This window comes from Suricata suricatta, chromosome 9, assembly GCF_006229205.1.
Source record: "Suricata suricatta isolate VVHF042 chromosome 9, meerkat_22Aug2017_6uvM2_HiC, whole genome shotgun sequence".
Taxonomy (NCBI): Eukaryota; Metazoa; Chordata; class Mammalia; order Carnivora; family Herpestidae; genus Suricata; species Suricata suricatta.
Window position 1 is genome coordinate 123,865,930 of NC_043708.1, and position 14,907 is coordinate 123,880,836.

General features: G+C 45.6%; 1 protein-coding gene across 1 annotated transcript in view; it reads right to left on the reverse strand.

The window, feature by feature from the left end:
• Positions 1-9,473, reverse strand: part of PGPEP1L (pyroglutamyl-peptidase I like) — a 30,481-nt gene extending 21,008 nt beyond the window's left edge. Inside the window, 2 exon segments of the mRNA XM_029952290.1 lie at positions 9,248-9,300; positions 9,455-9,473. Coding sequence (XP_029808150.1) covers positions 9,248-9,300; positions 9,455-9,473 — 72 coding nt within the window.
• Between the last annotated feature and the right edge of the window lie 5,434 nt (positions 9,474-14,907).

The following is a 14,907-nucleotide window of genomic DNA, read 5'->3' on the forward strand; positions in this document are numbered from 1 at the left end:
AACCGCAGCAGACGCTCTTCATGAATGTGGATGTGGGGCGGTCCTTCTTCACCAGTGTGTTGGGATCCTCCTGATTCGCCTTTATCCAGGGGGTTCTGTGCAATCCAGCTCCATGTACGGAGTAAGCCTTCTGCCCAGGACCTGGGCTCTTTGCCACGGACTCACATATTCCCCCTCTTCTTGTGAATTCTTGTGCCACTACGAAATGTGATGGCAGGGACAGTCCTGTGTCTTGATGCCCTGGGGCCAGCCTAAACTGTGTGGGAACATGGCTAATTCTCTTCCCACTGATAAAATAGGTTTATACTATACAGTCATCTGATTGAAGAGAGGAGGTGTAAGAAATCATGAGAAAGCATTCAAGTGAGTTTGGGTTATCCAGCCTTGGTCAATGTCCCACCAACCTATTGAAGCAGTTGGTGCTGAGCTGGTTGCTAGCACAGGTGAGGTCCCTGGAGATGACAGGGAGGCACTGGGGTCTCCTTTTATTCTCATGCTGGTCATTTTTATTTCAGGCCTTTTTGTATTAATCAAGAAAAAAGCTGAAAACCATGGGGCACCTGGATGGCTCAGTTGGTTGAGTGTCCAACTTCGGTCCAGGTCATGATCTCAGGGTCCTTGAGTTCGAGCCCCATATCTGGCTCTATGTTGTCAGCACGGAGCCCACTTAGGATCCTCTGTCCCTCTCTCTGCTCCTCCCCACCTGTGTGCGTGCACTCACTCTCTCTCAAAAATAAATAAGCCTTAAAAAAAAAACAACCCAAAATCAAAACCGACTGTGGGCTAGATTGAAAAATGTCATTATATAGATATTGTCTTTGGTTGCCTAGGTTGGAAAAAGTTTTTATCTTGGAATAAATCCAAGATTTATAAGGATAAATCCAAGAAGCGATTGACTTTTACTTGGAAAGAAAATAATCACGTGCTTGTCCTAAGTGTGCTGTTCAGGACCCATCCTCATTGCAAATGATGTCCAACTTGGAGCTTCTTTCTGCCTTCTGATTCCTTGCCTTTTATTCTTTATTATTACAATTAAAATTGTTTTAATGTTTATTAATTTTAGAGAGAGAGACAGAGTATGAGCTGGGGAGGGGCAGAGAGAAAGGGAGATAGAATCTGAGCAGGTTCCAAGCCCTAAGCTATCAGCACAGAGCCCGATGTGGGGCTCGAACTCACCAGCCGTGAGATCATGACTCGAGTCGGACATCCAACCAACTGAGCCACCCAGGTGCCCCCCGCTTATTATGATTTTTTTTTTAAGCAACATGTAATGAAGGCACATCACCACTTCACCTTTGGAGTAGAGAGAAATTATTCTGTATATCAAGTGATCAAGTCTGGCAGGAGCCCTGCCCCCTTGGCCACCCAGGCTGGGTTTATTTTATGTGTAGTTACCCAATGTCTTGGCCCAACTGACCCAGGATGTGATTTACAAAACTTTTGTTTTGTTTGCTGCCTTTCCAGGCTCAGGCACTTGTAGAAGAGCTAAGGACAGAATTCCTTTTGAAAGAATGATGTGGGACCAGTTCCAAAATTAAAGTGTCCAAAAACCAGGAGATAATGTACCCACTGCATTCAGTAGATAAAATTTACAAACAGGGCGGAGGGGTGCCCAACCCCAGAGGCACAATGTTAAATACTTGGGCACATGCTGTCGGTACACAGCATGAAGTCATCCTTCTGGGAGCCTGTAGAAAACGCCTCTTTTCGTTATGGACTTTTAGCATTTATATTACTTTTCTATATTTTCCCAGGTCTTCTCCCACTTAAGTGCAGCTATAACAAGGGGCACCTGGATGGCTCAGTTGGAAGAGCATGTGACTCTTGATCTCGGGGTTGTGAGTTCAAGTCCCACGTAGGGTGTAGCGATTATGTAAATAAAAATTTTTTTTTATATCTTTATTTTATATTGAGAGAGAGGCAGAGAGCGAGTAGGGGAGGGGTAGAGAGAGAGGGAGACACAGAATCTGAAAAGGCTCCAGGCTCTGAGCTGTCAGCACAGAGCCCAACACGGGGCTCAAACCCACAGACTGTGAGATCATGACCAGAGCCACAGTTGGATACCCACCATCAATAAAAACTTTTCAGAGCAACTGTGATGAAAATGAATTCAAGTTATTATTTGTTAATAGAGATGCTGCAAGTATAGAATTAAACATTCTTTTCCTCCCTATCATTCCATAAGGTCCATTTACGATGCCTGGCATGGAGGGAGTACTCATTAGACATTGCCCATGATATTGACAAGGTTGACTTTGTTAGGAGAAAGCATGAGGCTAGAAAAGAATGGCATTCATTTGGGGTGCCTGGGTGGCTCAGTTGGTTAAGCATCCGACTTTGGCTCAGGTCATGATCTCATGGTTCGTGAGTTTGAGCCCTGCATCCGGCTCTGTGCTGTCAGCATGCAGCCTGCTTCGGACCCTCTGTCTCCGTCTTCCCTGCCCCTCCCACGCTGTGCTCACTCACTCTCTCTCTCAAAAATAAATATAAACATTAAAAAAAAAAGATTGGCATTCATTCATGTATCCAGCCCTCTGTGGGAATGGTGATATGTTGACAGAGGTCTCCAAAGACAGTGTGGCACTTATGTTGACTTAGGAGCTATGTGCCCTTTAGTGCATTGTTCAGCCCATCTAATTATCCATATTTGTATAATGGGTCAAACGTATGTACATGAACTAGGTTGGACCTTTGCCTTAAGTTGGCCACTCAGATGAGCGGCTTGGTGATGGGTGTTGTGTTGGCAGGCTGCTGGCACTTTCGTGGGTGCTACCCCTGTGCTCCCAAACCAGAATCAGAAAGTCTTGCCCTGAGTGAGTCTGCAGACTTGTTAGTGAAGGACACAGAATGATGACGGGAGGTCCAGGGAGTGAAAATGATCCTGCAATTGAGGGTGAAAAGAACCTCTAAAGACTTCACAAGTGACTCCGCCCTGGAGAAAAATACAGCCCAAATGGGGGCAGAGTAGGAGGCAGAGACTGAGAGCAGGGCCCAGGGGAGGAAGCGAACTGGGGTGGCAGTGGGTCCTGGAAGCCAGGGCCTGGGCTTACTTCCTCATCAGCTGTTAGTGCGACTTCCGTTCTGGTCCTCACCACTGAGGGCCATCGTGAGCCAGGAGAGAGCCAGCTGTCACCTCGTTTGTACCTCAGGCGCTGGCGGGAGAGCTGGGAAGGGGGTGGTGATGAGCTCAGGGCAGAAGAGCAGCCTTGATGACACAGCTGTGGGGCTGAGGCGTTTGGGCGACTGTCCTCACTTTGCTTACCCAGGGGTCACTGGGCAGTTGTTCTGGGTGTTTCTTGAGTTAGGAAGTTTATAAGCCATTACTGGGCTGGAAGTCGTCCTCTTCGTCTGAACCAATATTGTTTCCCCTCTGGGGAAGAGGGAGGCATGTGAGCTGAACCTGGACGTCACTCCCAGGACCATGGGGTCCTTGGGCCAGATAGTCAACTACCCTGAGCTCCCATTTTCTCACCTGCACAATGAGAATAAATTGCTCCAAGCTCTGAGCTGTGAGCACAAGGCTGGAACTCACGAACTGTGTGCGATCAGGACCTGAACTGAAGTCAGACCCTCAACCGACTGAGCCCCCAGGCGCCCAGCACACGGTGGTTTTGAGAATTTTTTCCTGCTTGCCAAAAATGAGCCTGTCCATCATCTTGGTTCCACCAAGATGGTCATCGCAGGGACTTCCCAGGGGGGCAATTTCCTCTCACTTTGCCTTAGGTTTTTTCTTCCATATGTTTTTCAGAGCAAGATGAATTTCTTCCTCTTCAGAGAGCCTCAGAGCATAGTGCTTCTCAGAATCTGCTTTGAGTATTAACGATATTACTTAGGAGCCACCTCATCTCCCTAGACGGGAAACCCCTGTAGGGAACTGTGGTATCAGCAAGAGTATCTGGTTTTTGTCCCTATTTCCAGGCACAGAGCTTCAGAACCCCTGGAATTTCCTGAGTGGCAGGAGTGTCTTTGTTATGCTAATGAGGTGACACTTGGGGGGGCTGGGGAGGGGCTTGGATGCTTCTGGATGGGATCTGATCACCAGAAAATCCAACCACAAGGTTAGAAGGTTGGAATTTCAGAGAGGGGAGGGGCACCAGACTGTATTTAAGCTCGTGGCCAGTGAGTTCATCAATCATAAGCACATAAGGGAACTCCAACGAAAGCTCTGTACATGGTGGTTCAGTGGAACTTCCTGGTTGATGAATCCACTGATGGACCGGAAAAGCGATGCACCCTGTCTCCACAGGGAAAGAGCATATGGGACCCCTCCAGGCCTCACTCTTGTATCCTTTAGAGAAAAATAAACAGGGGCGCCTGGGGGGCTCAGTCAGTTAAAAGTCCATCTTCAGCTCAAATCATGGTCTCACGGTTGGTGAGTTCGAGTCCTGAGTCGGGTTCTGTGCTAACAGCTCAGAGCCTGGAACCTGCTTCAGATTCTGTGTCTCCCTCTCTCTCTGCCCCTCCTCTGCTCAAGCTCTGTCTCTCTGTCTCTCTATCTCTCTCTGTCTCTCTCTCTCAAAAATAAACATTAAAATATACATATCTTTAAAAAGACAAACAAACAACTACACTTGCAAAGAGAGTGTTTTGCTGAACTCTATGAGTCAGATGATCAGACCTGAGGGGCTCATGAGAACTCCTTATAGTCGGTCAGAAGTGCAGGAGGCCTGGGGAACCCCTGACGTGCAGCTGGAGTCTGAAGTGAAGGCAGTCTTGAAAACTATGCCCTTGACCTGCGAGGTTGGTGTGAATTGCAGGTAGTTAGTGACATCATGGAATGGCAGCCCACCCTCTGGGGTAGAATCAGAACAGGAAGACATCACTGTCTCACTAGACTCTGTGCTCCACATCAGGCACCAGGTCAACATGGGCTGAACTGACAAGAGTTGAACCTTTCTGTGCTTTGCAGCAGCTCTGATATTGGAGACTTGGTAATAGAGCTTGGATTGCTCCACAAGGGCTACAAAGGTCAGTCTCTTTGTGGCCAAGGCAGGATCACCTGACCTAGACACTGTCAATTTAATGCACTCATCCGTGACCTGGAGCCAGGAGTAAGTCTCTCTGATAGAAGCAACATCTTTCCAGCTTCCCAGGGCAGAGATGGCAGTGGGCGTGCACAGTAGCCAGTGTCATAAAGGCAAGCTACAATAACTAGTGATCAGCAAAGCAGCGGCAGTGCCCTCACATCCACCTTGTTTCCCATGGGGTGATTTGTGGCCCCTTTGATTAGGGTTTTACTCAGTTTTCCTTATTCTATTTTGTTTCTTTACCATCTTGGAAGTTATCACATACTTTGTTTCTACTCTTTTATAGTTACTCTTGAAATTTTGCCATGCATACATAATTTAACAAAGTCTAAATTTGATATCAGATGCCTGTCCTACAGGATACAAGAGCTTTAGAAGATTTATATTTTAATTGCCCCTTGACTTCTATGCTTTCATTGCCCTTTATTTTAGTTTAATGTTTTATTTGTAAACCTACAAGTTCGCCAGTTGCTATTATTTTTTATTGACAAATAATGCTGCTTTAGGGGTTTCTGGTTGGCTCATGCAGAAAAGCATGAGAATCTTGATCTCTGGGTCATGAGTTTGAGCCCCACATTGGGTATAGAGATTATTTAAAATGAAAAAGCTTAAAAAAATAATGCTGGTTTAGATTTCGCCTCCTCTTCCTCCTTCCATCTCATGCCATCTTTCTGAAAACATTCATTTCATCTAAAGGACATATTTTACATATTCCTTTAGCGTTATGCCTGCTAGGAGTAAACTCTTGGTTCTCAGTTTTATGAAAATGTCTTTATTTCTTTCTTGTTCTTGAAAAGTAATTTTCTGGGTACACAATTCCAGGTTGACATTTCTTTTTCCTGAGCACTTTGAAGATACTTCTCCACTGTTCTCTGGCTTTTATTATCATTTTAGAAAAACTCACTCTTGATCTCATTGTATTGCCAATTTCTATGGGTGACTCATCTTTTCTCTCTGGCTACTTTTCAGATCTCTTTGTCTTTGTTTTTCTGTGGTATTACTGTTATCTCTATGGATTCATGTCTTTCATCAATTCTGGTATTATCTCAATCATTATCTTTGAATATTATTTCTTTTCCATTCTCATTATTCTCTCCTTATGGAACTCCAATTAACCATACGGCAGATATCTCATTTTATTTTTTAATTTTTTAAATGTTTTTAATGTTTATTTATTTTTGAGAGAGAAATACAGCATGAACAGGAGAAGGGAAGAGAGAGAGGGAGACACAGAATCTGAACCAGGCTCCAGGCTCTGAACTGTCAGCACAGAGACTGATGCAGGGCTCGAACTCACCAACTGTGAGATCATGACCTGAGCTTAAGTTGGACTCTTAACTGACTGAGCCAGTAGAATATTTCATTTTATTATTCATACCTCTTAATTTCTTTTTTCACTTCTTTGTCCACCTCTTTATGCTGCCCTTTGAATAATATCTTCGGATTGATCTTCCAGTTTACCAATTTTCTCTTCATCTGTCTCTAAACTGCCATTTATTTGTATATTTGTGTGTGTGTGTTTCACATTTCACAATTTACCCATTTAATGTCTATAATTTGAAAAAAATGAAGTCTATAATTCAATGACTTTTAGTATGTCCACAGAGTTGTACAACGATCACCACAATCAATTTTAGGATCTTTGCACCACCCCTGAAGAAATTCCATACCCATCAACAGACATTCCCTATTTCCTCTAATTCCCCCTCACCTGCCTTCAGCCACCACTAAGCTACTTTATGTCTCAGTAGACATTCATCTAAATGGAATCCTACAACGTGGTCTTTTGTGAATGGCATGTTTCACGTAATATAATTCTAAACTTCCTTAGAGGTCATCTGTTGAATTCTTCATTTCAACGTTTTAAATTTCTATAAGTTCTATTACTCCATTTTTCTTTTCTTTTTAAATATTTATTTATTCTTGAGAAAGAGAGAGTGAGAAACAGAGCATGAGTGGGGAAGGGGCAGAGAGAGAGGAAGACACAGAATCCGAAGCAGGATCTAGGCTCTGAGCTATCAGCCCAGAGCTCTATGTGGGGCTCAAACTCATATGTCTGATCATGACCTTAACCAGCCAAGGCACCCAAGTGTCCCTCTATTACTCCCTTTTTCAATTTACCTGATAGTCTTAATAGATTCTCTTTTGATAATCTTTTTTTCTGATAGCCTCATTTTTTGATTTTATCTTTACTTCTTTAAATATTTCACATACAGTGATGCTATTTTATGAGGCCATCTTGCAGAACAATTTAGAATCTCACATTCTTGAGGTTCTAAGTCTGCTTCTGCTGATTTTCATTCAGGGCAGCTTATTTCTTTATGTCGTTGGTGATATTTGCATGGAAACTGTTTAGTTTATCTTAGTTTGTAGAAAATCTGAGGTTGTTAAATCTTCAAGAGAAATTCCATATGCTTTTGCTGGGAGCTGGGATGCTAGACTCCACAGGATCCTGAGTCTTGGTTTCATCTCCACCCCCTGGCGGCTGACTGCTGATAGTGCCCCGCCCCCGCCCCCGGCCTTTTGTGTGGAGGCTAACCTGTACTCCTCCAGACTGCAACCCTTAATATGCATGACGTATGCACGTACATGATGTGATGTGTGTGAGCTTTCCTCTCCTATGCCGTGCTCAGCAATGCACGGAAATCCTGTCTTTCTTCGTTTATCTAGAGGAAGGGCTCCTCAGAGCACCTGGTTTGCCACTCAGCTTTCACCTCCTGGAAGCCCCTAACCTGCTTTTGTTTCTGCCCTGCTCCTCTGACTTTATTGGTCAGTCTCGAAGCTCCCAAATAATTCTCTTGGTCATTCCATTTCCTGTGTGACTTTTCAAAGTCAGACTCTATTTGCCCACTTAACTGACTGACAAGACTGACTGATAGAAGAGCTTCCTGGTTTATTTGGGATTTATTTATTTGGATTATATTTGGGAGACCAACAGTACGCCTTGCCGGGTTCCAAGGCTTTTACATGGGTTAGCTCCCATGGCCACGACTACCATCTGCTTTGTAGATAAGGAAACTGAGGCACAGAAAAGTGGAGTGACTTGTTTGGGATTCCTGGGGTTGCAGCCACTGGATCTGGGAGGGGAATCCAGGCCCTAGCAGCGTGCCTCTTTTCTCTTGGCGTGACAGCGAAAAGAAACAAAACAGAAGAGCTAGGGGGCATCCAGCATTGAGCAGAAAAAGCCCTGTTTTTTAAGGAAAAGGCTACTGACACACAGGAACTCATAAAAGCCCTGACCTGGCCTTTCTGGTACGACGTGTATAGCAGACTTGGCAGGGAGTCTGGGGTTCTCTGAGCTTTTTCTCTGGTTGAAAAACAAATAAACACCCAAATTCTAACTCAAGAGTCACGAGTTTCCCTGTCAGCATCTGTGCAGACAGGCTAGCATGAAAGCAATGCTCCAGTGTCTGGCGAACACGTGATTCGGAGGCCTTTGCTGAATTTTCAGTTTGACTGGGAAACCCTGAGGATAGACTCAAGACCCCACCTTTGACTTGATCCAACAGAGGCATGAAATTGACAGTCAAGTGTGAATAAACAGGCGACTGTGGCCTGAGCTGCTAAGTGACGCCCACGTGGGGGACTGTAGGAGGCATTTGCTTCAAGAGGGAGAGGTGGTCTGCTTTGGGGATGAGACCCTGATCCCCCCTCATCCTGTCCAGGACGAACTTTCTCCTGGTTGGCTATTTCCTTAAAAATAAGGGAGTGTCATTGATAACAGTGACCATCGTTTTGCACTGTCCTCATGCCAGGCACTATGAAAAGCTATTTTCACAGACTTCTGTTCTTCCTTGCTTTCCTGCTTGTTTTTCTTACTCCTCAGAACAACCCTGTAACATCGGCACCATTATCCACCCATTTCATGCACAAGGAAACTGAGGCTGGGGTAAGTGACTTTCCTGAGGGCCCACAGCCAGAAGGGGTGGGGGTCATGGGAACCCAGCTCTTGGGGCAGCAGAGCCTGCCTTTGGGCAATCCCCATCCTTCTCAGGAGTGTCCCTGTGGTCTCTTTCCTTTACTGAGAAGCCAGAAGGGCCACCTGGGGGCAGCAAGTCCCAGCCCAAGGATCAAAGGCTGGGGGGTCTTCCGGGGGCCTGAGTGTTTGTTTTCTCCCCTCTGATGGGGAACTGGCTACTGAGGGGCCTCATACAGGGGTTTCTGAGACCCGCAGAAGGAATTCGTGGGGTTCCGAGCTGCCGGGTCTGGTGGGTGTTTACCTTCACTGCTTCCCAGCTGGAATTCACCAGGTGCTGCCGGAAGGGCCCAAAACCTGAAAGCAAAGAGACTCTGGTTAGCTCAGGCTAGGCCTCATTCGAGGGGGGAAGCTGTCTCTACACCTGGGCTGCTCCCCGCACCCCCATGGGAGCCTCCTGCTGTGGAGGGCCGTGGTGGCCGCCCCCCTGGAATTCCACACATGCCCTTACTCGAGGAGGCCTGCCACATCATCAATCTGGGAGCATTTCAGGGTTCTTTGAGGGAGGCATTCTGGGGGAGCCAAAAAGGAATGTGTGGCCGACCCACGCCCCTCCTCCGCCAAGCTAGGAAGGCTTGAAAAAGTGCACAGACGTCCCCTTAAAATGCGTGCTTTGTCAGAGCCCAGAGGTACACCCATGTGAATCTGCCCAGTCGTTTGCTGGGAGAGGTGCAGAATCAATTCCATGGATGAGGGGTGGCCTTTTCAACCAGTGTGGATGGAACAGGACACTCAGAGGGAAAACATAAACCCTCAACCTCAGTCTCGCACCTGGTACAAAAATGAACTCAAAATGGATCATCGGCTTCGATGGAAAAAGTGAAACTATAAAACTTTCAGTGGTGGAGAAAGGGAGGAAATCTTGGGACCTACCCACCAGGCATGGAGTTCTTGATGCCAAGAGCATCTCGTGATCTATGAGAGTAAACCTTAGTCAACCAGACCGCATCACAATGAGAACTCTTGCTCTACGAAAACCCCTTTTTGAGAGAATGGAAAGACAAGGTGCCCAAAGGGAGAAAACAGAGGCAAATCACACAATTTCTCAGTTGTGGGCAGGTAGGTTCTGACTTGGGAGAGTCACACTGGAAATGGAATGATCAAGAGGATTATATATAGTTGCAAATCACACAACATTGAAAAAAAACAACCCGGTTGAGCATCTGACATCGGTTTAGGTCATGATCTCGTGGTTTGTGAGTTCGAGCACTGTGTCCACTTCCAATTCTGTGTCTCCCTCTCTCTCTGCCCCTCCCCCACTCATGTTTTGTCTGTCTGTCTCTCAAAAATACATAAACATTAAAAAAAAAGACTCAATTAGAAAGTTGGGAAACTACACAAAGGGACAGTTCACAGATGAAGGTCTATGTACAGACAGCAAATAAGCATAGCAGGGGATGTCTGACATTGCTCGCCAGGAAGACAAAAATTAAGACCACAATGAGATATCATCACACTTCTAGAAGAGTGGCTCAGATAGAAATACTCATAACCCCCAAAACTGACAAGAATGAGGAGAAGCTGGTTCTTGGCGGGAATGCAAAATGGTACACCCACTCTAGGAAATAGTTGGCCAGTTTCTTTTAAATGTTTTATTTATTTTTGAGAGAGACAGAGCACAAGTGGGGGAGGGGCAGAGTGAGAGAGAGACACAGTATCGAAAGTAGGCTCCAGGCTCTGAGCTGTACGCACAGAGCCCGATGTGGGGCTTGAACTCACAAGCCATGAGACCATGACCTGAGCCAAAGTCGGACGCTTTACTGATTGAGCTACCCAGACGCCCTGACCAGTTTCTTTTAAAACCAAAACTGGACTGCACACCACACGGACTCCTAGATATTCATCCCAGAGAAATGAAGACTTGTTTTCATTCAGAAGCTTCTACACCCTTGTTTACAACAGCTGTATTTGGAATAACCCAAACCCAAGCTGGAAACTACCCAATGTCCTTCAGTAGGTGAACGGTAAAGCAAGAATTCCAAATCATGGAAAACTACTCAGCATTGAACAGAAAAATTGAAAACAACAATAATATCCGTCAACTGATGAGTGGGTAATCAAAACGTGGTATAACCCACACAACAGAACATTATTCATCAATGAAAAGAAATGAAGTTCTAATACAAGATACCATATGGGTGAACCTTGAAAATATTGTGCAAAGTGAAAGAAGCCAGCCCAGAAGACCACTTAGTTAATGGCTCCATTTATATGAAATGTTCAGAACTGGCAATCTAGAGCTAGAGAGACAGGAAGTGGATTCGATTGTAAGATTGTCTCTGTAGGAGACAGAAAGTGGATCAGGTTGTAGATCAGGAGTGAGTGGGGGCTGGGCTGGGGGATTAGGGATTCATAATTAAGGGGCGTGGGGTTCTTTTCAGGGTAGCGAAATGTTCTAAAACTGATTGTGGTGATGAATGCATAACACTGTGAGTATACTAAACACCATTGAACTGCACGTTTTAAATGAATTAATTGTGTAGCTGTTAAAATAAAAAAAAAGAAAGAAGGAACCACTGAGGCATACAATAACTTTGGATGAACCTCAGAGGCATTACGATGAGTGAAAACAAGTCAATCTTAAAAGGATACATTCCACGTAATGCCATTTATACAATACAGTAAAACCTTGGTTTGCGAGCATAATTCGTTCCGGAAACATGCATATCATTGAAAGCAATTACATATCAAAGAGAATTGGCTCAGTTTGTAATCATGTGATATTCGGCATCGCACACTACTCATATTGCAAGATATCGCTCATTTATCAAGTGAAAATGTGTTTAAAATGTTTGCTCATCTTGCGGAACGGTCACAAACAAGTTACTTGCAATCCAAGGTTTTACTGTATTTGTAAACTAACACAATTTCACAAATGAAGAACAGATCAATGGTGGTCAGGAGTTAGAGATGGGGAAGCAGACAGGTGTGGCTGTCAAGGGGTCGGTCCAGAGAGCCTCGTGATGTCAGTACAATTATGCATCTTGATGCTGGTGGTGGTTACACAAACCTACACATGCATAGAGCTATACACACACCCGCGTGTGCGCACATGCATGCGCACACACTGAATCATACCAATGGGCAACATCCTGGCTTTGACATTGAAGATGTAAACATTGGAGGAGGCTGGGTGAAGGCTGAAGGAGACCATTTGATACATTTCTTTGTGAATTCCTATGAATCTATAATTACTTCAAAATTAAAAATAGATTTAAAAACCTATGTTTTGATTCAGCATTTCTTAGATGCTGATATGCACATTTGTTTTACTAAAATATAGAATCTGATCATGTGGGTTTGGGTGAGGTTGTAGACTGTATTCCTAAGAAGATCCCGGGTGGTACAGAGGCTGTTGGCCTTGGACCCCCGGATGAGTAGTGAGGCTTTGACCGCCTAGGATCAGAGTACCTGACAGAGGAGAGAGAGCAGGTCGGGTAGGGGTGGTTGGGGGAGACTTCTGGAGGAGGGGAGGGAGAGCCAGGACTTCACGGAGGGAAGGGGCAGGGTGGTTGGAAACAATGGGCAGCCCCTGTCCGTAGGTGTGGGTCTGGGCAAGGTGAGCCCAAGGGAGAGGCCCTGGTCAGGGAGCCTCATCAGGGAAGGCGGGCTGCTGGATGAGGCTGGTGAATGGAATGGCTTCTTCCTTCCACTGGGAACACTCATTCACACAGTGTACTATTTCGTAATTTAATTGCAGTGATGATTTCTTTTCTAATTTTTAAAATGTTTATTTAATATGAAATAGAGCACACGTGTGCATGGAGGAGGGGCAGAGATAGAGGGAGAGCTCAAATCCCAAGCAGGTTCTGCACTGTCAATGCAAAACCTGATGCGGGGCTTGATTCCACAAACCGTGAGATCATGACTTGAGCCAAAATCAAGAACAGGACACTTAACTGACTGAGCCATCCAAGCACCAAGTGAAGATTTCTAATAAAAGGCAATTAGGTAGATTTTTGCTTTGGGGAGGACAGCAACCCTTCTCTGGAACTAGCTTAAGAAAGGTTACCTGCTGGCCTGGAGAGAAGCCATGTCTTGGGGCTCCATTGCCCCCTCTGTGTTCTGGCTGCTCATTTTAACTGCATCCACATCTTGAAGTGACACCCCTCTAAAACGCAGGCCATGGTCGGAATGGAAGCCTGGAGTGGTCAGAGACCTGAGTTGGGCTCAGTCTTCACTTTTTGCATCTCAGCCCCACCACTGACCAGCTGGGAGACCTAGAGCAAGTTTCTTAGCTTTAATGCCTTAGTTTACTCAGCTGTAAAATGGGGCTCCGTTATAGTCATCTAGTAGGGTTGTTAGGAGGAATAAATGGGTGAATAAAATGCAGCATTTACAATACTGCCTGGGCACAGAAAGCAGAGGGTCACCTTTACTGCTGTTAGAGTTATGCACTTCCTGGGCTGGTCTGTTGTATAGATTCAACGGTGCCATGTATGGAAAGTACCAGGCAGTTTCCAGAACTTGAGAGGGGCTCCACAAATGCTGAATCCTCTTCCAGTCGCCCCATGTGGCCCTGATTCTTCCTGATCACCTGATGCCCCACCCCCCGGGGCACTGAACCTGTCAGGGGCACCCCATCTCCATGCTTCAAAGGCAAGACTTCACCTGGGACCCTATTCTTCTCCAGAAAGAGAGGCCTGTATCAGCCAGGGTTCCTCGGAGCAACAGAACACACGGTGATCCTTTCTAAATACGTATACATATCTAGAAAGAGACATTACCAAGTGTTGGCTTATGTGATCATGGAGGCTAAGAAGTCCCACCATCTACTGCCTGGGAGCTGGAGGTCCAGGAGAGTCAATTCCACCTGGAGTCTGAAGGCCTGGGAACCAGGAGCACAAATGACGAAGTCTCATCTGAGGACAGGAGACCATATCCCAGACCAGCAGACAGGCAGAAAGAGAAAATTCAACCTCCCCCAACCTTTCTACTCTATCCTGGCCTTCAGTGGATTAGAAGATCGCAGGGTTCTGTTTCTAAAGCAGCCCTTGGGACTTGCCTGCTTTCTGAATGAGCCATGAATTATGAAGGTGAACTTCACCAGGGCAGAAAGTTCTCCGCAGATAGTGACGTTGACACAGACTCCTTACTTCACTGAGCCCACCAATTTAAATGCTCCTGTCTTCCCAAAACAGCCACCTGCTCTCTCTCCTCTGTCAGGTACTCTGATCCTAGGCGGTCAAAGCCTCACTACTCACCAGGGGGTCCAAGGGCCAACAGCCTCTGTACCACCCGGGACCTTCTTAGGAATACGGCTTCCAGCGTCACCCAACCCCACAGGATTGGATTCTGTATGTTAGTAAGACAGATGTGCATATCAGCATCTGAGAAATGCTGAACCGAAACATACGTTTTTAAATTTATTTTTAATTTTGAAGTAATTATAGATTCATAGGAATGCATAAAGAAATGTATCGAATGTTCCCCTTCAGCCTTCATCCAGCCTCCTCCAATGTTAACATCTTCAATGTCAAAGCCAGGATGTTGCCCATTGGTATGATTCAGTGTGTGCGCATGCATGTGCACGTGTGTGTGTGTGTATAGCTCTATGCATCTTTATCACACGTGTAGCTTTGTGTAACCACCATCAAGATGCATAATTGTACTGACATCACGAGGCTCTCTGGAATGACCCCTTGACAGCCACAGCTGCCTGCTCCCCCCATCTTTAACTCCTGACCACCACTGACCTGTTCTTCATTTCTGAAATTGTGTTAGTTTACAAATATTGTGTAAATGGAATCATGCAGATTATGTCCTTTTGAGATTGGCTTGTTTTCACTCAGGTATCGAGGTACCCTATGGCCGGCTCAAGTTGACGCATAAAATTAACCATCACAGGCCCTAAAAGATGATGTAGGAGTGACCACCCTTCTTATTGGGGCTTCTTTTTTTTTT